Source organism: Dermacentor variabilis, unplaced genomic scaffold, assembly GCF_050947875.1.
Source record: "Dermacentor variabilis isolate Ectoservices unplaced genomic scaffold, ASM5094787v1 scaffold_12, whole genome shotgun sequence".
NCBI classification, from domain to species: Eukaryota; Metazoa; Arthropoda; class Arachnida; order Ixodida; family Ixodidae; genus Dermacentor; species Dermacentor variabilis.
The window spans coordinates 4641329-4668707 of NW_027460280.1; the positions used below are offsets into that span (position 1 = coordinate 4641329).

General features: G+C 47.9%; 1 protein-coding gene across 1 annotated transcript in view; it reads right to left on the reverse strand.

Moving 5' to 3' along the window:
• Positions 1-27158, reverse strand: part of LOC142566215 (synaptic vesicular amine transporter-like) — a 46675-nt gene extending 19517 nt beyond the window's left edge. Inside the window, exons 1-2 of the mRNA XM_075677056.1 lie at positions 26733-27158; positions 22493-22612 (exon numbers count right to left, since the gene is read on the reverse strand). Coding sequence (XP_075533171.1) covers positions 22493-22592 — 100 coding nt within the window. The 5' untranslated portion in view covers positions 22593-22612; positions 26733-27158. The remainder of the gene's footprint in view (positions 1-22492; positions 22613-26732) is intronic.
• Positions 27159-27379: the final 221 nt, after the last annotated feature.

Consider the following 27379-nt stretch of genomic DNA (forward strand, 5'->3'; position numbering starts at 1 on the left):
TCATTAAATTCTTTCTGACGATTTCTTTCAGTGCCCCCCAGTAATTTTTTTGTCATGACCACTAGTGCAAATGTGAAGCGATCGATATGTCACTCTCACCGTTCTGCAAATGTATTCACCGCGCACTATCGTAGAATGCAACAACTTACCATCGCACGTAGGCACTGAAGGATACGCAGCAAATTTCAAAGAGCTGCTACGCACTGAGCGCAGTGCCCCACCTAATTATTTGTTAACTTTGTACGCGTTTTTTCTCACAGTTTTTTACAAAGGGTTGTATTTTACCGATGGCATGTTAACCTTTCCCTTTTTCCACTTTGTAAGCATTCTTATGCGGTGTATTTATAAGGCTTATTCTATATTACGCATGAATAAAGGGATCGAGATAAACAGTGAACATCACTTTCGATGGCGCCGAAGGAATGAAATGGTACATCCGTTACTGTAGGAATTGTGCTCTGCAGAAAGTGTTGCGGTGAATTCTACTGTGAGCACCACGAATACAAAAACAATGTACAGAAACCACCGTCGATGAATCTCAGTAGAAGCGAATAGCCCGAACGAGCGAGCGAACGAAAGTATGAGATAGAACGGGCGAAATATAGTTGGCGAGAGAGCAAAAGAACGACCGAACGTGTCCCTTGCACTTCAACAGTACTTACGACCGACCACTGACCTCTTAACAAGCATAAAAACAGCCGGAGACAGTAAGCTATTCGCTTTATTATTCATGGGACTCAACGGTATGGTCTCGGCACGCATGGGCGCATAGCTTGGTGGGAACACGCATGGTCAGACGGGCCGATCGTCTAACGACAATCACGCGACACCGACGGCGTCCGAAATGCAAGGCCTGCGAAGTGCACAACGAGAACGGCCAGCTCACTGCTCTCGTTTGAGTCGGAGCGGCATATCGAGCAAGCGAGCCAGCGCGCGAAAGAACAACGGAAGAGAGGGCGGCGTCTGGCTCTGCGCGACATGATTCACAGTCGATACACAGAAACGCACAACGCGCACGACACGCCGACGCGCACACCAAGCGCTCACACTGCGGCGCTTCAAAGCCCGTCAACCTACAATCCCTAGGTAATTTGAAAGTAGCGACACTCTTTGAACTCTGCCGCCTCCGCGCGACCTCCTCGCCTCCTCCTCGCCCGTCGCCGTTCCCCCGCGGCAACCAGTTTTGCCCCCGCTTTTCCGCACGAAGATGGGTCTCCCTGCCGTTGCCCTTGGAAACGCGCTGATCTTGAGTTTTGCTTGTGTTTGTCTTTTTCGTTCGCGCCATTTTCCTACTGAGCACGGCTCGCTCGGCGCTTTAGCTCGGCGTAGCGAACGTTGTACGCTGTGTTTCCTATGTGCCAGCGCTATGCCGGGTTGTTGCGCATATAACTGCAGCAAGAAGCCTGAAGATGCTTATGCCGTTTTATGATACCACATGGAAAGCGTGATAGCTTGCGCAGGAAGCAGTGGCTGCATGACATTTGCCGAAAGAACTTCGTTCCGACAAAGAACAGCGTTGTTTGCGAGCTGACGCGCCTGTCTTATAGCTGGTCGCAAGGCATCCCGTAATGCTGCATTTTCTTTTTCATTCTTCCGGCCTGCTCACCAGCGTTCTTGTGGCGGTTTTTCTCAGTATGCTTAATATTGTAGGGCGGCTCCATCACCTCCCACGTCGCTAACTTGTTATTCAGTCGGAAGTGCGGCATAATAGATTCTGCTTTGCGCCCTGAAAAAATTAGTGCCAAGTATACCCGTGGTATTGGAGGTGATGAGCGTTAGTTAGTCAACATTGAGTTTTTTTTAGTTTTAGGGCGAAAGCCTTTAGATCTCTATGTTTCAAGGTCGCGTTGTAAACTGGAAGTATCACGTGAGCAAGGGAGGCCAGAGGTGACCCAAAGCATGTCCACCCCTGTATAAGAGAATGATTACCCAAGTTAATTGATGAATAATTAGTGATTAACATAAGGTGGATTAGGGAGGATTAAGGTTGATTAGAGGGTATTAAGGAAGATTGAGGTGGATTAGAGTGCATTGAGAAGGATTAAGATGGATGAATAAAGAATAAGCTGGGTGGAGGAGTATTAAGGTGGATTATGGTGGATTAAGGTGTAGGGTTGATGAAAGGGTATTAAGACCGATTAGGGTGCATGAACAAGGACTAGGGAGGATTAAATTGGATAAAGAAATATTAAGGTCGATTAATGTGGATTAAGGTGAATTAGGGTTGATAAAGGAGGATTAGACCGATTTAGATGAATTAGGGTAGATTAAGGTGGATCAGTGACCATGGAGCTGGATTAGGTATGATAGAGGTGGATTATGGTGTATTAAGGTAGATTGGGACTATTAAGCAGTTGAGGCGGATTATGATGGATTAGGATTGATAAAGGGGTATTAAGACCGTATAGGCTAGGCTGAGGTGCATTAGGCGCGATGTAGGTTGATTAGGTTTTATTAAGGTGGATTGGGAGTATTCAACTGGATTAAGGTGGCTGAAGGAGAATTAAGGTGGACTAAGGTGAATTAGGGTTCATTGAGTATTAAGACCGATTAGTCTACCATAATCCTCCTAATGCACATTAATCCACCGAATCCACCTCCATCGACCTTAATCCTCCTTCATTTACTTTAATTTACCATAATCCACGAAAGTCCTCCTTAACGCACTCTAATTTACCTTGATCGACCTAAATCTACTCTAAACCTTCTTAATGCACTTTAATCCTCCTTAATCAACCGTAATGCTTCCTCATTCACTTTAATCCACCCTAAACCACTATAATCGTCCTTATTTCACCTTAATCCAACTGAATCCACATTCATCTACCTTAGTCTACCCTAATCCTTCTTAATCCAGCCAAATCCTCATTCATTAACTTTAATTCACCCTAGCCCACCATAATTCTTAATGCACCTTAATCCTTCTTAATCCGCCGTTATCCTTCGTCATGCACTTTAATCAACCCTAATTCACCATAATCGTCCTTAATGCACCTCAACGCACCTTCATCCACCCTAATACACTTTCATCGAGCTTAATCCAACCTAGTCTTCCTTTATTCACCTTAATTCACCTTCATTCACCCAGATTGACCTTCATCAACTTTAGTCCTCCTTAATACACCCGAATTCATCTTAATCCAATCACTAATCCATCATTACTTTGCTAATCATTAATCATCTCTTATACGCGGCTGCACATGTTTTAGTTCGCCTCCCGCCTTCTTGCGGTCACGTGATATTTTCTGTGGCTCACAACGGGACCATGAAACAGAGTTCTAAGGCATTCGCTTAATAAGCCACACACAAAGGGATATGTCACAAGCAATACTAGACCAGACGCACGAAGCAAAGCATCTGATCATGTGGCAGAAAAATTGTCTGGAGTATAATACTCGCCTCAAAGCTCCCATTACATCGGTATACCCCGTTCATACGGCTTTAATAAAAAGCAACCTCCACGTTGCCTCCAGCATTATCGATGCTGTTATTAGCATTTCTCAAAATTTTAAGCCCCACTGGGGAGCGCAACTGGCCCAAAATAACACGCCTCCATAGAATCCTGCGGCCCGTCCGCGAGAGCCCAGGAGGAAAAGCGCGCCGTGCGCAGCCGGCGGGCGAGGAGAATCGAGGAGGAAAGCGCCGTGAGGAGGAGAGTGTCGCTACTTTCAAAAGTAGCGACACTCTCCTCCCCGCGGCGCTTTCCTCCTCGATTCTCCTCGCCTTTTCTCCTTGGTTCCCGCGGACGGGCCGCACCATTCTATGGAGGCGCGTTATTTTGGGCCAGTTGCACGACCCAGGGGTGCTGAGATTTTTTGGGAAATGCTGACAACCGCATCGATAATGCTCAAGACAACGTTTCTGATGAGGTTGGGTGTTTCCTAACGCCGTATGAGCGGGGCATACTGATATGTAAAAGGGGTTTGAGGTAAGTTGAGAACTGCACATAATTTTTCTGCCACATGATGAGATGCTTTACTTTGTGCATCTGAAATAGTATTTCTTGTGGCCCATCCCTCTGCGTGTGGCTTATTAAGCCAAAGTCTTAGATCTCTGCTTCAAGGTCGCGTTGTGAGGTATTCAATATATCACGTGACCTATGTAATGCCGGAAGCGCACCAAAGCATGTCCAGACGTGTATAACAGATGATTACTGATTAGCAAAGTTAATTAATGATTGATTAGTGATTGTATTAATATAGATTCAGGTTATTAAGGAAGAATAAGGTGTGTTAAGGAGAATGAAGGTCGATGAAGGTGCATGAAGGAGAATTAGGGCGGATTAAGGTGGATGAAGAAGGATGAAGGTGGATTACGGTGGAATAGGATAAAATACGTTGCGGTACGTGCTAGACATTATTTCCTGCAGAATATTTCTTGCATTATTAATTCATGACCACAATCACGATTGATTGCTAAACCTTCGTAATCAATGCGCATTGATGCAATGATTTCGGCTCATGTTAAATAAATAGAAAAAGTTCCCTACAGAACGAAACCTCAGAAAAGTGTTTTAAACATTCGCTATTAAAGCGAAGATTCACGGCCTCCGCCTAGAAGTCAATATCAATAGCAAGCGTGCGCGATCATTTGAACACGCCCTGCACATTTCCTTTATCCATGAGAAAACCAAATAATAATCGTCGCCCGCTCATGCGTGCGTCGAAGTGCAGTTCAAAGCAAATTCCAATAATCTAAGATGTCCTTAGGTATCGCGTAACAGACGCGAATGCGAAAGTCTTGTAAAGCCCAATGTAATTCCCCTTAATCCACCTCCATAACCCTTCTGCCACCCTATTCCACATTAATCCTCCTTAATCCACCCTTATCGGTCTTATTTCTCCGTAAATCCTAATTCACGTTAATCCATTATAATCAACCTTAATCCTTTCGTCCACCCTAATTTTTTGAATACGCCTTAATCATTCATCATGCACCTTAATCCTCCTTTATACACCCTAATACACCTTCAATACCCATAATTCACCTTAATTTTCTTTCGTCCACTTAATCTCCCTTAAGACACCTTAATCCTTGTTCATGCATCTTAATCCACCTTAATCCACTTTAATACACCCTAATCAACCTTAATCCTCCCTAATCTGCCTTTATGCAATCACTAATGAATGATTAGTTAACTTGGCTAATCATTAATATACACGGCTGGACTTGCTTTGGGTCATTTCTGGCCTCCCTGGGTCGCGTGATATTTTCTATTCACAACGTGACCTTGAAACAGAGATCTAAAGACTTTCGCCTTAAAACTGAAAAAAAAAACGTAATGTGGACTAGCTAGAACTCATCACCTGCAATACCACGGGTATCATCATCATCATCATCATCATCATCAGCCTGGTTACGCCCACTGCAGGGCAAAGGCCTCTCCCATACTTCTCCAACAACCCCGGTCATGTACTAATTGTGGCCATGTCGTCCCTGCAAACTTCTTAATCTCATCCGCCCACTTAACTTTCTGCCGCCCCCTGCTACGCTTCCCTTCCCATGGAATCCAGTCCCTTGGAATCTCTTAGAATCCACGGGTATAGTTGCCGCTAATTTTGGGGGGAGCCTGCATTCATTGTATGACTGACGCACACATCGACGTAAACTGAAAATAATAGCTCCTCTACAAGCCGCTATTTCGATTTTAGGCAAAACAGGCAACGTGTCCTAACAATAACTAAAAGTGCGATCGAGAGGCTGTATCATCGCTCAGAATTCTTCACAGCGGGAAACAACCTACAGCGCTGAATTTCCGACTGAATAACAAGAGTTGGCGACGTGCGAGATGTAGGAGTCCCACCGGAATATTAGGCATACTGAGGACAACCCCACTTTTACGCAACGTACAAATTGCCGCAGCAAAAACGCTGGTGAGCAGGCCAGGAGAACTAAAAAAAATGCAGCAGTAGGGAGTGCTTTGATACGAGCAATAAGAAAGACACCTCACCTGGAAAAGAACATTGTTCTTTGTCGGAACAAAGTTCTTTCGGCCAATGTTATGCAGCCACTGCTTCCTGTGCAAGACGTCACGCTTTTTCGTTTGGTATCACAAATATTGCATAACCATCTTTAGGCTTCTTGCTGCAGTCATGTGCGCAACAGCACGGCATAGCGCTAGCACAGAGAGCAGGAAACACAGCGTACAACGGTCACTACACCGAGCTAAAGCCCCGAACCAGCCGAGTTGAGGAGAAAAATGGCGCGAAAGAAAAAAAAACACAAGAAAAAATCAAGATCCGCGCGTTTCCAAGGGCAACAGCAGGGAGAGCAATCGTCGTGGAGAAAAACTGGGGCAAAACTGGTTGCCGCGGGGCGGGGGGGGGGGGGGGGGACGCGCAAGGTGCGAGGAGCAAGCAAGGCGGTCCCGCGTCGGCAGCGGAGTTCAAAGAGTGGCGGTACTTTCAAATTATCAAGGGACTTATCCGTCAACATAATCTAACCTTACGCGATACGATACCGCGATAGGCGATACGATACCGTGGTCACATCGGTCACATGACCAAGCGTGTGGCGAAGGCTGCCGTGGGAAAGCAGTCTGTGTATAGTTCCGCAATTGTGCTCGTTTGGGCAGTCGTGTGTTTCTCATTGTTTTCGGTTGCGCTGTCCGTAGTGAAGCAAGTATTGTGCTTTGTTGTCTTACTTCGCACTGCGTCTGCCGCCATTTCTTGGTATGATTTCAATTTGGAGAGCGGCGGAGCTGTGGCCAAGGCTGCCGTGTGAAAGCGGCGTGTGCATAGTTCCGCAATTGTACTCGGTGTGAGTAGTGTGTTTCGCATTGTTTTCGGTCGCGCTGTCTTTTGTCAGGTAAGTATTGTGCTTTGTTGTCTTACTTGCCACTGCATGTGCAGCGATTTGTTTGTATGATTTTTATTTGGAGAGCAGCTAAGTTTTCCATTCGGGAGTGCCGAGTGGAGGGCACTAATGTTCTCTTTAAGTTCATTGTCATGATGCTGTGGCTATGTGAGGGGCCTTTTCAGTGGCGTTGTTATTAAGGCGTTATGGGCAGTATTAGGATGAAAGTTACAGACGAAATGTTGCTTTTGGGTGCCTGATATCGGAATCGGCCTTTATGCTTGAAACTAGCAAGTTTTGCAGGATGCAAGCAAAGCCGGGAATGCTAATTCTACGCACATTGTCAATATCCTCTAGGCACCAGTCACTGTGGTATTTCACTCTTCCGTTTAGCAAGAATGTTGCAGACAAGAGAACTGACAAACGGGCTCTTTGTTAATGTTCATCACGAGTACAGTAGCGCAAGACATGAGGTGAAGTGCTTGTCGTATTTCCGTTCCCTGGCATACAGCGCACTCGTATAATATTGTGTGAACCACACCATGCTGTTATGGCTTGCGATTCAGCTTCGATTGTATTTTGGCCCGTTTTATCCTATGTGACTGGCATTTCATGGTCTTAAGAGGAAATTTGTATCCGATATGAGAGGGCCGAATTCGATTTTCTTCGGCGCATCGGAATGCTAGCAATATCTTTCGCTGCTTCTAAAGCTTTGTCCTTGTTATAGTTTCTGTAGTTCGTGATCGGATACAGCATGTACTGTGTATAACTCACTAGTGGATACTGCGCTCGTGAGTCGTGAATCCCCTTGGCGTAAAATATCCTGTTACTCCACGTAGGGTCTATTTTTTGCTGTTTGTGACTGGTGCCGGTCTCCGCGCTGCGCGGCCTCGAATTCGGCAGACGCCGAGTTCGTGCTTGTGTCTTGTGTACGCACGGAGTTTCGAAAGCGCTCGCGCGTTTTTTTTTTCGATTTGTGCGCTGTTCGTGCAGTTCGTGCAACAGGGCATCCGCAGTTCTTGGTCCTTGTGCAACAAATTTTCCAAGCGTACGTCAAACGGAGGAACCTCTTAGGCACTTAGGGATGTCGGTTCATTAAGTTGATGGATAAAAATACATAGAACTTTCTGCTTAGAGATCATATAATGTTGCCGTGCAATGCCACAGACAGCTCTCCACGTGCCAGTTACGAGCACTCTCGTTAGTGCGCTGGTTTTTGGCTTGGTGAGCGAGCTCTGCCTTCTCTCGCCGATCGGTGCTGGCATACGTGGCAAGCAACTGTCTCAGAAATTTTTCACATGAAGATAGCGCCGCTACATGATTCACGTACCATATCCTCGCTGGCTCTTCTAACGCGAAGTACACATTGCGAAGCTTCCTTTCCTTGTTCCAGCTGTTGAAATCTGCGACTCGCTCGAAGTGTTCTCACCAGTCTTCCACATCTTCGAACGAATCGCCGTGGAAGGACTCGGACGTGAGTGTTGGGTACACGATGAGCTGAGACGATGCCACCAGGCAGTTCATGGTTGCACCGTCGCTGGTAACTGCTGCCTGCACTGCTGCAGCAACAGGCAGTCCGAACTCAGGCGGGTCTCCTCGGAGGCAGCGGCTTGTGCGCTGGTGTAATGGAGTCAGTTCTCTGGATTCCGATCACTCAGGGTTGGTGCTCCGCTCTCTTACAAATTGGGGACTCAAAATCCTACCCCGCACCTCCACCAGAAATGTAGTACTCTTCAATTAAACAAACTGGTTTATTGCGGGCGAATTTGTGCACGGAAACTTAAGCCTAAAGCATTTTTACGCAATTTGCAAGCAGAGTTAACAGGAGTCTATCAACAGTGAACCGCGTCTGCAACCTGTTCACAATTTCATGCGCCCCGAAGACTAGGAGCGGTGCCGTGACTTCTCATTGGACGGGCTGACTTGGACGCTGCCATGCGTATGTGCACGAGGGACGCGCGCTGTCTCGCTATACGCGAGCCATTGCTGACGTTCTTCTAATGGTGATGCGATGAGTAATGCCTAGGGGCTTTAGCGATGAAGCGCTTGGGAGGGTACCTCACGAGAGTGCATGTAACTGGCGTGTGGAGAGCTGTCTGCGGCAATATGGGTTATTTGCATCGCAATTTTAGCCTTGTATTGCGGAATGGGTTTGTGCATGATTAATTGCATTTGTTTGTCCCTACCTGGAGGTCTTAGTTGAAAATATGATTACAAAGTGACGGTGTGTCAATAAATGCAGCAATGTCGGACTAACGCCTGGTAACTTATTGTGGTGTCTTGAATGGTAGTAAACAGATGACGGGTGACATAAAAACCACTGGCATCAACAGATTGTCGCCTGGTAAAAGGGCGGGAGAATACGTGGATATATTTAGTAAAGCAATATATTGCGCTTCGTCCGTCCACGTCCTGTGCTTCCTCAATATCGTGTTTGTAAAACTGAGCGCAATATAACCATGAACGTGGATATACATCGGAGCATCTTCCCTCATCTGCTTTCAAGGACGTCCTCCGAATCTTTAAAGAAATGCAAGCAATCAGATTGCTAGCACAGGAAGGGCGAATGATTGTCATTACATAGTTGAAATGCTTACTAAACTTAATGTGGAATCTACATATGTGCCCATTTCAGTGAACAGCTTGTTCAAAACTATTACCGCAATACATCTTTTACAGTTTGCATTGGTTATGTTCATCTGTTCATCTTATGATGTTCATCTTTATGATCTCCATGCAGTGTTGTAGTTGCATATTTTGTGCTCATGCCAATTTCATGAGTGATAAATTTAGCATATCTTTCACATTGTAGCTTAAGTGTGTGGCTATATGTTTCATTAGAAGCTGCAAAAATTTGAGTGTGATACCTGCCCACTTATCTGGCAAGCACACCAAGTGGGAGCATTTAATGTTCAGTGCCACCAAGTGAAGAATCGACGCATACATATGTCAGAGATGGCATGTGGGCAAGTCGTCCTGGTGAAGCCACTGCATCTGCGTTCAAAACATTTCAACAACCAGCGTAGTGCAAAAGGTCATGTCCACTGCGACGAAATGGAGCACCAGTGCAAATATCTCGGCATACCTGTCCAGGGCAGCAAGTGTGTCTACACTGAAGGGACATTTCAAGCACCAGCATGTACGGCAGTGCCATTGCTAGCGGAACTGTAGAGTACAAAGTGGTGTTCTCCCAATATGTTCATCAATGGAACTCTGCCTGGACTCTGAGCCAAGTATTTTGGGATGTGAAAGTGAGGGTGAACTGGTAAAGCATTGGCTCGGGGCTACATGTCTGAAAGGTTTTGGTCATTCAGAGTGCTTTTTACAACAAAGCTGTTAGCCCCTACTTTATCGGCATTTTTTGTGTCCGTGACCGTTACCGAAAATGTAGGCCGATCGCGGCGGCAGTGCAGGGTCAGAAGCGATGGCTCGTATCCCCTTAAGGCAGAGGCTTCAGCAAAGTGAAGCGCACAGTGCGTACATTCTCTGTACTGCCGGCGATCACAACGGGAGTACGAATTGGACCGCATCGTCAGCCAGGCGAAAGGGTTGGCCGGGACCAGGCCGCTCCTGATCTTCGGCGACTTTAACTCCCCTCACACAACGTGGGGCTGTAAGTTCCAGTCCAAGAGAGGAAAAGCATTGGCCAAAGCAATGGAGGATCACGAGATGGCCCTCCTGAACGAGCCGGACGTAACCACCAGAAGAGGCAACAGTGCCGCGAGGGATACCACGCCAGACCTCTCGTGGTTATCGAGCACGCTAGACGTCTCCTGGAGAAGCGAACCAGGGGACCTGGGGTCTCACCACAGCGTGATCGGCATGACGACCCGAGGCTCCCGATATCGGGCTGTGCTGGGGACGGCGCGGATCACGGATTGGGACAGGATGAGAAAGTTTACCCAAGACAAGAAGGGGCGTCCGAGGCATAATCGGGACAAGCCGAAACACGAAGGACCTACACCGAATGGACGAGGGACGAGAAGAAGGCCCTCAATAATTTTACCCAAGAAATCGCAACGACATCGCAGACACCGTAAGTGGACGCCAGACTGACCCACATGTGGGCGGCCACATACTCGCTAACGCGGCGGTGGAAACGTCAGAGACACAACAGAAAGCTGGCAAAGCGCATATCAGTCTTGAACGAACTGATTTCGGAGCACGCGGCCAAACTATGTAAGGAAAATTGGATGAAGACCTGCGACGGCCTGCAGGGCAAGCTCTCGACGTGGAAGACGTGGTCTCTCTTGAGGCATCTGATTGACCCGCTGAGTAGCAAAACTGCGACCAATCGCAACCTCACCAAAGTATTGAACACGTACAAGGGAGACGGCCGCAGGCTGCTGGAAGACCTGAAGTCCAAGTCCCTAAAGACAGAGAAGGGCCAGTACCCAGTCCCGGAGAGGTACGAAGGACCCGACAATGAAAAACTGGACCGGCCCTTTACCATGACGGAACTGTGGACAACGATAGATGACAGTGACAAGAGAAGTGCACCCGGCAGGGACGACATAACTTACAAATTACTCGGTAATATGAGCGGTACAGCGGCCCGCGGCCTCCTAGAGAACATCAACGAAGCCTGGGAGAGCTCGCAGTTGCCGAAAGAATCGAAGGATGCCGAGGTCCGCTTCATTCCAAAGCCCGCCAAGGCCCGCCGGCTGCAGAAGCTACTCGAAGAAACGGATAAGATGCCGGAGACGATGTACGGCTTCAGGCAACATCTGAGCACCCAAGACCTTATGATCCAACTCCACGAACTGGTCGTCAAGCCGGAAACGAGGCATGCGCCGCGCGGGATACTCGCCCTCGACCTGAAAAGAGCGTTTGACAACGTATCCCACGCGAGCGTGTTGCAGAATCTGAACAAGACCAGGTGTGGCCGAAAGACATTCGGCTACATAAAAGATTTTCTGTCAAACCAAACGGCGACCATCAGGATAGGGGAGAAGTCGGACCCTGTCGAGCTCGGCGATAGGGACACTCCTTAGGGATTCGTCTTGTCGCCCCTGCTCTTCAATCAGGCCCTCCTGCCCCTGCCCGATCTACTCAAGCAAATCGGAGGCGTGGACCCCGCGTTCTACGCCGACTATATTACGGTGTGGGCGGCCCGAGCCGGATCCGATGCCTGGATGGAGGAAGTCTTGCAGCGGGCGGCGACCACCGTGCACGAGTACGCACTTTCGTGCGGACTATGCTGCGCTCCCCAGAAATCAGACCTGCTCATGATCCAAGCGGGAAAATCCAAGAAGGAGCTGCCGCCGAACGTGAATATCACCATCGCCGGAACGACCATAAAGCCAACAAAGCAGATTAGGATTCTCGGCCTTCTACTTCAGAGCGACGCGAAGGCACACGCCGCCATCACAAAGATCAAGACTACAACCGAACAGATACTTGGTATGATTCGGAGGGTCTCTAACAGAAACCGAGGCCTTAAAGTGGACGATGCCATGCGCCTGGTACGCGCGTTCGTCGTGTCGCGGGTTACCTACTTCGCCCCGTATGTCCAGCTGACGAAGGCGAATAGGGACACCCTAAACACGATGCTTCGAAAGGCAACGAAGCAAGCACTGGGCATGCCCATATACTCGTCCACGCAAAAACTGCTAGACATGGGCGCCCACAACACGGTGGAGGAGCTCATCGAAGCCCACCTCTCTAATCAGAGAATCCGGCTCAGTCACACGGAATACAGACAAGCCGTCAAACCCAATATAGAATGGCAGATCGAGCCCTTACCCATCAAGACGGCCCTTCCGGAAGACTGGAAGACGACCATTCAAACCAAACCCCTTCCCCGGAACATGACGCCGGGCAAGGACGACGAGAGGTGCACCGCGCGAGCCAAAGCCATAGCCCGGAAGCTGGAAGAGAACCCCAGGGCCCTCTACGCGGACGCCTCGCTCCGAAAACACAGTGGCCGTGCAGCGGTGGTGGCTATGTCAAAAGACAGGCTGATCGTCACCGCGTCCCTGAAGACAACAGACCCCGCAGTTGCCAAAGAAGCGGCCGTGGCCCTCGCACTCGCACAGCCGAGCGTGGACACCGTAGTCAGCGACTCAAAGACAGCCTACAGAAGCTTCCGCAGGGGGGTAATCTCCTCAGCGGCCCGAGACATTCTATCCAAGCGCAAGCCTCCGGGAAAAGCCATAGAACTCGTGTGGGTCCCGGCTCACTCGCAGCTAGCAGGCAACACCATCGCCGACTACCATGCCCAAGAAATGTCAATCCAGGCCGAGCACGAGCCGGAAGAGCTACCGCACCCGGTTACCAGATTTCAGGACATTACCCGGATGTACCGAGAGGAAAGGTGCAGACTGCCAGAACCACACCGCAAACTCACCAAACAACAACAGACGATCCTGCGTCGAGCGCAGGCGAGATCGCTTGCGCATTCCGTGCTGATGAACCGCATGTACCCTGCGGAATGCGATATGCTCTGTCTTTTTTGCAGAAGAAAAAAGGGCACCTTGCCGCCCGTCTTGGCAGAGTGCACAGAACTCAGAATGCCACCGCGGCCGGGAAATTGCCAGGTTTAGACAATTTGGTAATAATAAGGCTTGCACATTCATTTCTCGTGTACTAGAGTACTGTGATTATTTTAGTTATGTATAGCGTTACTCAGTCTCATCGAACTCTGCATTACAGTGCTGCTCACTTCTTACACAGATTTCCTTACTTGAGCATTCTTTATGATCATTCACGAGATTGTTCTTTTAGTTTTAAGGTTCTTTTAATTCTCTCACCATTACTATATTTGATGTACTGTACAGGTAATGTTTTCAAGGTTAACATGCTCCCGTTGTTTGGTTCTTATCACAGGATTGATTTTTGCTCGTATGTGTCGTTATTCCTTTTTCTGTTCTTTTCAAGCTCCTAGATTATTGGTAACATAGCTTGTAGGCAGATACCATGCGATTAAATCTCGCATTTTCATCCTGCTTCTTGCAGTTGCTGTCATATCATTTTCTAAATACCTCTAGTCTGTTCCTCTGATAGCATGTAAACTTTAGCACACTTCGCGTTCTTGCTGTTCGTCATTGTATGTGCATTGCGAATTTCCTTTATGCACGTTCTAGCCATTGTTGATCAATTTCTAGTTTATTAAGAGTTGTTTCTGCTTTAGTGATTCTTGATGCGCTTTTAATTCGATTTACCTTGAATTTGTCATACGCTTTGCACAAACCTTGCATAAGTACTATTTTTGCAATAAAGTTTTGGTTAGTGATAGGCTCGTTGCATGTGCTCTTGGCACAAGAATCTTGGCCTGACTGATTGTCAAGACGCGCCCATTTCTTAGCGGGATGTCATTACATTTTCAACGCGACAGCGTTAAGGAGCTCGTGTCGCAGAAAAGCCGGTGTCGTCGGCGTCGGCGGCGTTGGCCGTGAGCGATAAATCCCAGCAGGCATTTCATGGATAAAAAACAACTTGAAAGATGGGCTGGGTGGGAATCGAACCAGGGTCTCCGGAGTGTGAGACGGAGACGTTACCACTGAGCCACGAGTTCGATGCTTCTAAGCGGTACAAAAGCGCCATTAGTGAACGCGGTGTTGACTTAGAAACGAGCTGTTTCTAAGGCTCAGGCGTGCGTCGCTTGCTCAGGCGCACATTTCGTTGTCGCGCCGCACGCTGCGTTGCTCGACGCTCACCGCGTCCGATGCGGGGCGCGTAGTTGCTGCGCCGTAGCCCATTGTCTTACACCCCTTGGCGGGTCGACGGGAACGCTGTCGCGTTCCACTCTTGAAGGCGAAGCTTAAGCGTCCTCCAATTTTTTTGATAAACATGGTTGCTTCGTACCAAAAGTTGCCTAGCGAATTCTTTTTCGTGGACATGTGCCTTTTCAGGTGACTTGGTTAAGGATGCGTCGGCCGCAGCAGGCAACAGTGCTTGGCACTGCTCCAGGAGCTCAGTAGCACTAGACACCGACGCTTATACTTATTTGGAAACCGCGAAAACGAACTTTAGATTATCGTAAACGTTTCAAGACTACTTCTAAACCAGCTTCTAGATATTGTCTTGAAAGCGTTTAGAAATCGCATATGACGAGCCCCGGCAAAGGGATTGTTCGTGTCTTCCTCAACCCTAGTTCAAGACCAGCTTTTGGAATACGTTTTGAAGGGCTGCTCTAGATCGTCTGAAAAAGTAATTAAGCCGGAGATTAGCAGGCATGTACGACGTTTTACCAACGAAGTTGTATTATCCGTCTCCTTTAAACCATTTCTTTCGTCTCGGATAAACGATATACTAACGTGATGTATCTCTTTTGTGCTACCTAGGTCTGTGGCCGTTTGTTGAACTTGAGAGTGTGCGGGGCCTGACTGCCTCTCTAACCAGCAGATCTAGAGAGCAAGCGCGTGTGTGATGCGCGGACGCGATTCACAGCCAGCCGCCTTCGAGAAGTCTACCAGGCAACGCGCGCTACTTTGGCGCCATCTCCTAGCCGTAGTCGCCGCATCCTCCTCTCCGCTTGTTGCTTCGCTCCGTTACGCCGCCACTGCCGGTGCTCGTCGCAGGAATGGACGCCTCAGAGCTGTGCTTCGCAAACCATGACATTCTAATCAAGCTAGAACGACACCGAACGAAGCAAAGCACACAAGCGCGGGAGAGAGCTGACGGCAGCAGACGATAGAATGAAACGAGTGGTCTGATACGAGTACGCACGGAGCGGTGAGACAGGTTGGCATGACACCAGTTTCCCGAACGCATGTCTCTGAAGGGGCTGCTCTCATTGGTCTCCGCCATTCGTGGCTTTCATCTCCCGCTCTGCGTTCAATCTATCACCTTTCGCAGTACTTGATGCTTGGGACTGAACCAAGAAAAACACAAAAGTGCGAGCGACAGCTGACGCAAGCAGACGATAGCACGAAACGCATGGTCCGGCTGAGATCAGGTACCAGTAGACATCGAGTGGTCTGGCGGGTTCGGATGTTACCAGTTTCCCGCGCTCACGTCTCTGTAGCGGCCGCTCTTATTGGTCGCCGCCGTTCGCGGACCACTCATCTCCCGCTCCGCGTTCATTTCTTTCTAATTTTTCGCAGTACTTGTACGCTTGGTTGCGCCGCCGACGCTCGCCTCAGAAGCGGGCGCCGAAGCCGAGTTCACAAATGCATTGTTCCATTATCAGGTGCGTGAATAAAGAACGTGCACAACGTGAATAAAGAACGTACGTGCAGCGGTGGCGTAGGGGTAGAACACCCGGCTCGCGTGAAAGAGGTCCGTGGTTCGAATCCCGGTGCCACGCAATTTTCCACCGGATTAAAAAAAATAAACTCGCGTGTTGATAAAATTGCATAAAGAGGCCTGGAGTGTGACCAGAGCATGATCATTCACCAGAGCCGGATTGCCAACCCTGGTGCAGTACTTGGCCACAACATTCTCTATGAACCCAACAACCCAATCGCGGCCCTCAGTCCCCAGCAGCTGCGAAGCAACTGACCACGGCGGCGGTCAGACCTGCGACGCAGCAGAGCGTGCTAAGAATCCCTGGCTCCGGACAGGCCGCCATTAGAATATGAACCTGGCAACGTTTAACGCTAGAACTCTATCTAGTGAGGCGAGTCTAGCGGTGCTATTGGAGGAATTAGAGGGCAGTAAATGGGATATAATAGAGCTCAGTGCAGTTGGGAAGCCAAAAGAAACATATACAGTGCTAAAAAGCGGGCACGTCCTGTGCTACCGGGGCTTAGCGGAGATACGAGAACTAGAAATCGGATTCCTGATTAATAAGAATATACCTGGTAACATACAGGAATTATACAGCATTAACGAGAGGGTGGCAGGTCTTGTTGTGAAACTTAATAAGAGGTACAAATTGAAGGTAGTACAAGTCTATGCCCCTACATGCAGTCATGATGACCAGGAAGTCGAAAGCTTTTATGAAGACGTGGAATCGGCGATGGGTAAAGTCAAAACAAAATACACTATACTAATGGGCGACTTTAGTGCTAAGGTAGGCAAGAAGCAGGCTGGAGACAAGGCAGTGGGGGAATATGGCACAGGCAATAGCAGGGGAGAGTTATTAGTAGAGTTTGCGGAACAGAATAATATGAGGATAATGAATACCTTCTTCCGCAAGCGGGATAGCCGAAAATTGACGTGGAGGAACCCGAACGGCGAGACTAGCAATGAAATAGACTTCATATTCTGCGCTAACCCTAGCATCATACAAGATGTGGACGTGCTCAGCAAGGTGCGCTGCAGTGACCATAGGATGGTAAGGACCATCCTATGAGCCGAATTAGCCTAGACTTGAGGAGGGAACGGAAGAAACTGGTACATAAGAAGCCGATCAATGAATTAGCGGTAAGAAGGAAAATAGAGGAATTCCAGATCAAGCTACAGAACAGGTATTCGGCTTTAACTTCGGCTTCAAACGACGTGATTCTCCGACGAGTATGCTGGAAGCCGGAAACTTCGAACCACTAACTGATCGAAGAAAAACTGCCAGATTAAATTTCTTTCGCCAGCTTTATTACGGGAAACTTGAAATACAACCGCGTGACAATATAATTAAGGACACATCTCGAATTTCCCGCAACAAACGCAGCCAGTATTTAAAACCGATATTTGCACGAACAAACCCTTTCAAAAACTCATTTTTTTTTTCCGAAAAAAATCAATGATTGGAATGCCCTACTGGAAATTCCCACTGGTTACAGCCACCCACTTGATGAATCTTCTTGACTGTAGCCCTTGTATATATTTGTAGTTTGCTTTGTTTTGTATTTGCTCACGTAGCCCCCTCCTGCTTCGACACATCTCAGCAGTATTGTGAAAATAAAATAAAATGATTAAATAAAATAAAATAACTCAGGAACAGGACCTTAGTGTCGAAGCAATACACGAGAATCTTGTGGGCATCATTAAGGAGTATGCAATAGAAGTCGGTGGTAACTCCGTTAGACAGGATATCAGTAAGCTGTCGCAGGACACGAAAGATCTGATCAAGAAACGCCAATGTATGAAAGCCTCTAACCCTACAGCTAGAATAGAACTGGCAGAAATTTCGAAGTTAATCAACCAGCGTAAGACAGTTGACATAAGGAAGTATAATATGAACAGAATTGAACATGCTCTCAGGAACGGAGGAAGCCTAAAAGCAGTGAAGAAGAAACTAGGAATTGGCAACAATCAGATGTATGCGTTAAGAGACAAAGCCGGCCATATCATTACTGATATGGATGAGATAGTTCAAGTGGCTGAGAAGTTCTATAGAGATTTATACAGTACCAGTGGCACCCACGACGATAATAGAAGAGAGAATACTCTAGAGGAAATTGAAATCCCACAGGTAACGCCGGCAGAAGTAAAGAAAGCCTTGGGAACTATGCAAAGGTGGAAGGCAGCTGGGGAGGATCAGGTAACAGCAGATTTGTTGAAGGATGGTGGGCAGACTGTTCAAAAGAAACTGGTCACCCTGCGTACGCAATGCCTCATGACCTCGAGCGTACCGGAATCTTGGAAGAACGCTAACAAAATCCTAATCGATAAAAAAGGGGACACCAAAGACTTTAAAAAAATCATGGGGTTTTACGTGCCAAAACCCCTTTCTGATTATGAGGCACGCCGTATTGAAGGACTCCGGAGATTTCGACCACCTGGGGTTCTTTAACGTGCACCTAAATCTAAGTACACGGGTGTTTTCGCATTTCGCCCCCATCGAAATGCGGCCGCCGTGGCCGGGATTCGATCCCGCGATCTCGTGCTCAGCAGCCTAACACCATAGCCACTGAGCAACCACGGCGGGTCACCAAAGACTTGAAAAATTATAGACCGATCAGCTTACTGTCATTTGCCTACGAACTATTTACTAAGGTAATCGCAAATAGAATCAGGAACACCTTAAACTTCTGTCAACCAAAGGACCAGGCAGGATTCCGTGAAGGCTACTCAACAATAGACCATATTCACATTATAATCAGGTGATAGAGAAATGTGCGGAATATAACCAACCCGTATATATAGCTTTCGTTCATTACGAGAAAGCGCTTGATTCTGTCGAAACCTCAGTAGTCATGGAGGCATTACGGAATCAGGGTGTAGACGAGCCGTATGTAAAAATACTGAAAGATATCTATAGCGGCTCCACAGCCACCGTAGTCCGTCATGAAGAAAGCAAGAAAATCCCAATAAAGAAAGGCGTCAGGCAGGGAGATGCGATCTCTCCAATGCTATTCACAGCGTGTTTACAAGAGGTATTCAGAGACCTGGATTGCGAAGAATTGGGTGTAAAAGTTAATGGTGATTACCTTAGTAACTTGCGATTCGCTGATGATATTGCCTTGCTTAGTAACTCAGGGGACCAATTGCAATGCATGCTCACTCATCTGGAGGGGCAAAGCAGAAGGGTGGGTCTAAAATTGATCTGCAGGAAACTAAAGTAATGTTTAACAGTAGAGAACAGCAGTTTACGATAGGTAGCGAGGCACTGGAAGTGGTAAGGGAATACATATACTTAGGGCAGGTAGTGACGTCGGATCCGGATAATGAGACGGAAATAATCAGAAGAATAAGGGTGGGCTGGGGTGCGTTTGGCAGGTATTCTCAGATCATGAACAGCAGGTTGCCATTATTTAACGTATTAGTTCGGCAGAAACCCGCAAGGTAGAGAGAAGTAATGAATAAAGGGGAAATCAGACATCCACCCGTTCGTAGCAATTGCTACAAAGGAAACCCATACGGGTTTCTCGAAAGAAAAGGCCTCAAGTTGAAGAAAAATTCGTCCTGGTCCAGGACTCGAACCCGGGACCACCGCCTTTCCGGGGCAGCCGCTCTACCATCTGAGCTAACCAGGCGGCTAGCAGATGGCAGGGCGAAGTCGAATTTGTCGACAACACGAAGCAAAGGGAATTGTTTAACGTAGTTCTGCGGAAACCCGCAAGGTGGAGAGCAGTAATGAATAAAGGGGAAATCAGACATCCACCCGTTCGTAGCAATTGCTACAAAGGAAACCCATACGGGTTTCTCGAAAGAAAAGGCCTCAAGTTGAAGAAAAATTCGTCCTGGTCCGGGACTCGAACCCGGGACCACCGCCTTTCCGGAGCAGCCGCTCTACCATCTGAGCTAACCAGGCGGCTAGCAGATGGCAGGGCGAAGTCGAATTTGTCGACAACACGAAGCAAAGGCAATTGTTTAAGGTAGTAGTCCTGCGGAAACCCGCAAGGTGGAGAGAAGTAATGAATAAAGGGGAAATAAGACATCCATCCGTTCGTAGCAATTGCTACAAAGGAAACCCATACGGGTTTCTCGAAAGAAAAGGCCTCAAGTTGAAGAAAAATTCGTCCTGGTCCGGGACACGAACCCGGGACCACCGCCTTTCCGGGGCAGCCGCTCTACCATCTGAGCTAACCAGGCGGCTAGCAGATGGCAGGGCGAAGATTCCAAGACTAGGCACCTCGGCAGAAATTGTGCATTTTTTTTTCTCAGATGTCGTCGCACTTGTACACAAGAGAGAAGAACAAGTTTGCACGGGCAAGTAAGCGCCGCAAGAAGCCCAGCCGGTGGGGGCAGGAAAATGATGTGCTGAATAGCTTGAGCCATGCAAACAGGCACCCGTTTTTTTTACTACTTTTTCTCAATGCGATAGATAATCGTAAATAAATGCATTTTCCTCTTTTCATTCACTAATATGTCAACCATGTTCATTTTTATATTTTCAAACTCCTTCATTAGAACTACATCGTAGCTTTCTGTTTTTTGTGGTGCTTTCCATCATATTATGTATTTTGCATTCTTGCCTTGTTCACTGTGAATTTTCTTGCGCAACAGTGTCATGTTCACGAACATATGTAATGAAATGTGCCATTATAGTGAAGCTTGCGACCAAATGGGTATTAGTGCCTCCTCAGCGTGACACGTTTAGGGGTATTGTGCCCCATGGTTTGGGGTTCACATTCTCAATAAATCGGCAGTACGGCAGCGTCATGCTCGTGAACACGTGCGCTTATTTTTGTTTAGATTAGTGACATGAAATCATTTCACTTAACCAAGTCTCCCCAGTCCTGTCTTCATTGGGCAATCTCACGCCATGGAAGCGTAGTCCGTCCAAGAAACACGCTGTCATTATGAAGCATGCCGAATTAGAGCGGAGGTGATAGCGGGATTCGTCCCAGAAGGCGAGACATTTGTGAAAGCGCAACCAACGCGAGAATTAGAGCTGCACGGGTGGCCTTGCATAACTACACAACGTAAAGCGAGACGCACTTTCGCGCGTGCAATGCCTACGTAACATGAACTTGTCAAGGTTACACGTTGGAAATGAACAGACGGTGGTTGCACAAGCGGAGTTAAGGCTAGGTTAGAGATCAGCGCGCATTCACCATACACACCCTTGCGGAAGCTTCGTCGTTGCCGCTCTGAAATACTGCCGACGCTCTCTGCGATAGGCTGCAGCAGAGTGAAGTTATCTTTCATAAACACAGTAAATCTAGTAGCTTTTCTACTTTTCAACGCAGCAGCGCCACACTCGCGCGGCGCAGACGGTCTCATTGCAAATAGCGATCGGCGCTGCTTCAAAACTCGCTGCGAGGCTTCGACTTACGAGTCGGCGAGTTTCCTAGGCTTGCACAGTGTCACAAGCCCAAAAAACGAGCTGTTCTTAAATAATCTCCCCTGCCTGAGCAACTGCGCTGCAACGATGCTCGGCATGACTGCTCCATCGTAGCCTTGCTATCTTGCAAAGGTTAGCGAAAGGAACTTTTTCACGTGCACATTCAATAACCATATTGTATGTAAGGCGAAGTATGAGTGACCGTAGAATTGTTTGATCAAACAATTGCTTCGAACCGGTGCAGGAGCAGAGCGCTGCGTGCCCGGAAGCACCAGCAGCAACGGCGGCGGCTTCTGTCCCTGCGTCAAACTGCGGGCGGAGCTTTGCGGCCAGCACGGAGGAAGGAAACTCAGGAGAGGCCCTGACGTCACTCTTTGTGAAGCTAAAGTGAAGCCGGAAGTTGGCGTTGCTCATGGCGTTGCTCCGCCTATCGGGCCAGCTCTCCTTTCTTGTTTACATTTCTCGCGAAACCACGCCGCGCTGCGCGCAACCGTGGTGCTCGGACGGGCGCGCTCCGCAGCAATACTAAACAATCGTCAGCACGTTAGCATGATTCCGCCAAAGAGGGCGATATTTCCCGCGGATATTACTTCGTCCGTTGCCATTGCCGTGGTGCTGTACATTGCGTACAGCGTTGCATGCGCGTTCATTTCACGAACTTTAGTTCCTCGTGTCCCACCTGGCCACAGCAAAATCCGGGAGAGCACGGTCCAGCTAACACAGCTCAACAAAACACGGAGACCAACGTGAACCTGCCCGCACGGTGCCTTTGCCACGGTACTAAACCTACGGAGCAACTCGTGTGAGAGCACAGAACCAAAACAAAACCGGTATTGTGGCCCGAAAGGCGTGGCCGCCACGGCAAAGAAATAAAAAATCAGGAAAAAAGAGGAAAACCTACTACGTCATTTCCTCCAAACTTTTCTCCTAGCGCGCTGAGGGGGTAGGGCCTCAGTTTCCTTCCTCCAAGGCGGCCAGCAAGGCACTGAAGGCAAGACCGCCGTCCTTCTCGCCCTCGAACGCTTTCCTTCGCACCCAAAGCACGCGAGCTGCGTCGCACTCGTACGTAACCTAGCGTCGCCGCCGCAGGCCGACATTCTCCGGAAGTATCCACAAAATTGTCATTGCAATAGTACGTACCAAAGCAGTACGCGAGGCTGACCGCCGTCTCCACGACAGCGTACACGGCACCGTACGAGCCGAGTTGTCTGCTTTCCAGGCGCAGCGCAAGCAGTGGCATCAGGCAGACATCGGCAACACCTGCACATTCCGCGAACAGATTTCCACAAGCGTTGAACACGGTTCTGCACTCCAATGTTTTCTAGTTTTAATTTATCGTAACTACCTGGCTTGAAGGTCGGTCAATTATTAAGCGTTATGTTGATGTCTAGCTGTGTTATTTCTCGTGTAATATCATATGACGCTGATTGAAGAGCGCTTCAGGCCGCAGGATGTCAATCCAAAACACCGATTCGGATCGAGATTCGATTCAACACGCTCACATTTTGTTCACTGTTCAGTTCCTCTTTGAAGAAACTAAAATTATAGTGGTTCGGGGGAACCGGTTTGCAAAGCGTTTAGGTATAGCCCATTTATTCCTACCCCCATGGGGATAGGCTGCATAGTACTACCGATTTGTTCGCATGTCGCATGTTAAAGTATCATAAACAGGCGGCAGAAATACACAAATGAATTCACATACACGGGGGAATTTTCATGTACATCATACAGACCGAAGTAACTAATTAGAAGCTTTGCGTCAGCGTAAGGTCGGCGTAGCTTCCACACTGGTGACTTTGAACGACGCAGGATTCAGTTATTTTTAGATTTCCTTCAGGTTTTCACTACAGGACAGGTCGCGAGCGAACTGTGGTGTGTCATATATGGTGTCGCAAATAACACTAATTGATATTGTATTACAAGAATCCCATCTTCAAACTTGTATCCTGTAGCAAAGAAAGCATGCAGCATGACATTTAGCAGTATGCTGATATGTTATAAGTTGATCGCCTTTTATCTATTTATTTATTCCATTTCAGTATTTTCTATTCTTTCATTTTTTTTTTCCAAGAGCACCGGTTTCTTTCGCTCCTTCCATCATCTCATTCGCAGACACGATAGCCCACGACTACAAGCGAAACAATAGAAGGCTGCTTTGCACGCCGTTGACACACCGGCCGACACACGGGCCTTGACACGTGATTCACAGACGGCCGTGTCCCTGGCCTTGTGCACAACACTCCTTTATTCTCAATTCCACACCCTCACCGCTAACACACTTTCGCCCGTTGCCGCACCCACCCGCCTCACGCCCTCTCTCCTTTAGAAGAACCCGAACTATATATACTTTGGCGAGGAAAGCATACATGTCGTCTTGAAGAATAAAAGTCCACTTGTCGAAACGTTGGCTCGTGCTTTCACCTTGTTCTAGTTTTGCTCATCGCCTTGAATTTACATTTCCCGCCTTCCCCGTGGTTTTCCTGGACTCCTACTATGGGATCTTTTAAAATCTCACTTAAGGCCGTCACTTCAGTGAACAATTCTTCGAGGTCACCCGAAGTTTTGTTTGTTCAAGCGCAAGAGATGCACACACACACACACACACACACACACACACACACACACACACACACAAACACACACACACACACACACACACACCGGATTCGATCCCGCGAACTCGTGCTCAGCCGCCTAACACCATAGCCACTGAGCAACCACGGCGGGTATATATATATATATATATATATATATATATATATATATATATATATATATATATATATATATATATATATAGGTCGCGGGATCGAATCCCGGCCACGGCGGCTGCATTTCGATGGGGGCGAAATGCGAAAACACCCGTGTGCTTAGATTTAGGTGCACGTTAAAGAACCCCAGGTGGTCTAAATTTCCGGAGTCCTGCACTACGGCGTGCCTCATAATCAGAAAGTGGTGTTGGCACGTAAAACCCCATATATTATTATATGTATGTATATATATATCTATATATATATATATATATATATATATATATATATATATATATACAAGAACAAAAGCAGCTCTGGGTCCGGGTAAACATTTACAGTGAAGTAGACACGCGTATATATATATATATATATATATATATATATATATATATATATATATCTGGTTAAGAAGGCTGATAGGGCTCCAGCCCCCCCTCCCGAAAAAAATGAAAACTTTCCGCCTATGTTGCTTACCATGAACTGCGGGCACATATACCATTGCAAAGGACGGATGGTGGTGACTCCAATCGTTTTCTCTCCACATCACACATCTACGCTGGTAGTCAACTGGTTGCATCAACGCCTGCTCGTGTTCTCACGACCCTTAATTGCGACTTCCCCTGCCACCTGGCATCTTCTCTTTTTTTCTGTTTATGTGCCCCGCCGCTTTCCCAATGTGCTGTGACGTGCTTCCACCGATGTTCGGGACGATCCTTTTCTCAAGAACATGAATCAATTTATTCATTGATTCCTACCTTTATCGCTGCTTGTCCTGCGTTGTTCTCCCGCTCGTGATTGTCTTAGTTGCCGCTGTTCTTTCGTAGTTTTATTGGTGTGAAGAACAAGGCATTTTGAAAATGGAGAATCTCGAATACAACTCATCAGGCGAGCTTGTGTTGAAAACAAGTACACTCAACAACGATGCCTCGGCGCTAAGTCGCCTTCATCGGAATCTTATCTACGGATCAAGGGATTGGTTTATCAGACTTGAATGTTTGTACTATAGAGAAAGGATTCAACAAGCGTGGACACTCCCATAGTGCCCAACGGCGCAATTGACTGTAGCGTACCACGCCGTCGGCGTTAATACCTGAACCACACTTTCGGTTTTCTGCGCGCGGCGTTTTGAATGCTAGCTGGTACGCGTCACGCCGGCTGCGCTTTTTTTTTCTTCCCAGCTCGACCGCGTCCGGTATTCGTGCGAAATCGTTTATTAAATAAAATGGATTGGGAACGCTCTTACAAGCCTCCATCGAATGTGTGCCACGTGCAATTTCATAAAGAAGCAAGACGCTTTGTGATATGAGGAAATGTTTATTTTATTCTATATAAATGCTCGTTGCGGGATTTTTGTGCATTTATCCAACGTTGTGGCACCAGGTAAGCAGCAATAGTTCCCGTAGGAAGCTCCACCAGACGGCGTCAGCTGAAAAAATTAAATTACAAGCACGTGTCAATTTGGTATTAACATGCAAGAATAATGCATGTAGAGGCGAAGCGTGCGAAAGTGGTGAATAGGTGGCATTACAAACAAAAGCAGTTCGCTTTTACACACACGTTGTAGAAAATACCCTACTCATCCCAAACAATACCGTACATACCAGGAAAACATTCTATTTCCAAGCATTCCCCTCTTCCCGGGCCTTATTTCCTGCACTTTAACAGCACGAATACACTGGCTACTACGCGTTTCCAGAGCTTGGCTACACAACTGACGCAATAGTACGCTACGAATACACAGAGGTGGCCACAACGCAGGCGCTCAACGAGACCATGCTGGACGCGCGCAGTATTCCTTCTACTCGTACTCAAGACAAATGCGTGGGTGCAAAGCCTGTCTTCAGTTGTTCAGAAGACAGAATTTTCAAGTTACAAGTTTCTGGCGTTTGAGCTCCTTGGCGTTATCTTTTGTTCGTTCTGCCGGCGCAAGCCACACGCTCCCGTGTGATCACTCTTGGCAATTGCTCGTCGCGTTTTCGGCAAGCCTGTGTACCGAAAGAAGACTTAAATTGTTGCGGGGCCATAAACGTGTCACAAACTTGTCGCAGTAAGATTCAGTGCGCGCCTAATTAACTGTCACCACGGCCGAGCTGCTCTTCGCAGCGTCAGGACAGACGTGGCGAGGGTGCCTCGTAAGTAACAAAAAAGTGCCTAAAATAATTTTCAGCAACGTTGGGCGTCAGAGAAAGCGCCATGAACTTGTCGGTGCATTAAAGAGCGAAACTGCGCACCATGACCGAGCTGCTCTTCGCTAACCGCGTCACAGCGCCAGGCGCGCCCACTGCGCTTGAGAAGTACCCCAAAAAGTAACTAAATTATTTACAATAATATTGGGGGTCAGGGAAAGCGCCACGAGCTTGGCGCAGTAAAAGTCAGTACATGAGAAATGCGTCAAAGCAGCCTGTGGGCCCACCATGCCCAAAAACTACAGAAATGAGTTAAACTAATACTGGGGCTCCCATAGAAAGCGTCGAAAACATCTTCCAGTACGATTCATTAATTCAAATTAAGGGCGCCACGACGGCCGCGCCGTTTTTTGTTAACTGCGTCACAAGTCTAGCCTAGGTACCTTGCGGTAAGCTTAATTGCTTGAAGTGTGCCGCAGACTGTCGAACAAATTTTCTCACCTTGCCGTAGTCCAATACTGCAGTGGTGCCATGTCGGAGTTCGGAAGGAATGCGACAATTCGCCGGGAGCCCACCAAACCACGCTACGTGCAAAGATAGAAAAACACGCAGACGGGTGACCGAACAGGCCAACGCTCAGATGAGCGGCCGGTTTCTCTCGCTTCTGCCATAGAGTAACATAGTAAACGACAGGAGCGGACACTCGAGCCGTTTCGCGGCCGAGCTATGGAGCTTCGCCGATTCCGCTAGGTGGCAGAGCACATAAAGAAAAATGCGGCTGCGGCTGCGGCTGCGGCTAGCAGCTTGACAGGCGGCATGACCACTGGGCACGACCCAACATGTGCGAAGCCTTGTCACACCGCTCCGCCGGGCTCTTTCTGTAAAATGCACCTGAGCATTATTGTTGGCTTCTTCTGCCAGCGTCTGCTTCTTCACCGTTTCAAGGTAAGGCCACATCAAGTTCTTTTGCGCGTTGTTAACGACTCATTCTCTTCGCATTTCGTTATGTCACTGTTAGCCGCATGAACTAGTGACAGCGGCCTTGCAGCCATGAACAGCTGCTGCCCATTTGCTACGCCGACTTTCATTTCGTATTCTTTTTTGATGCGCAGCAATGAGCGGTGATGCTAGCGAAAACAGCGATGCGG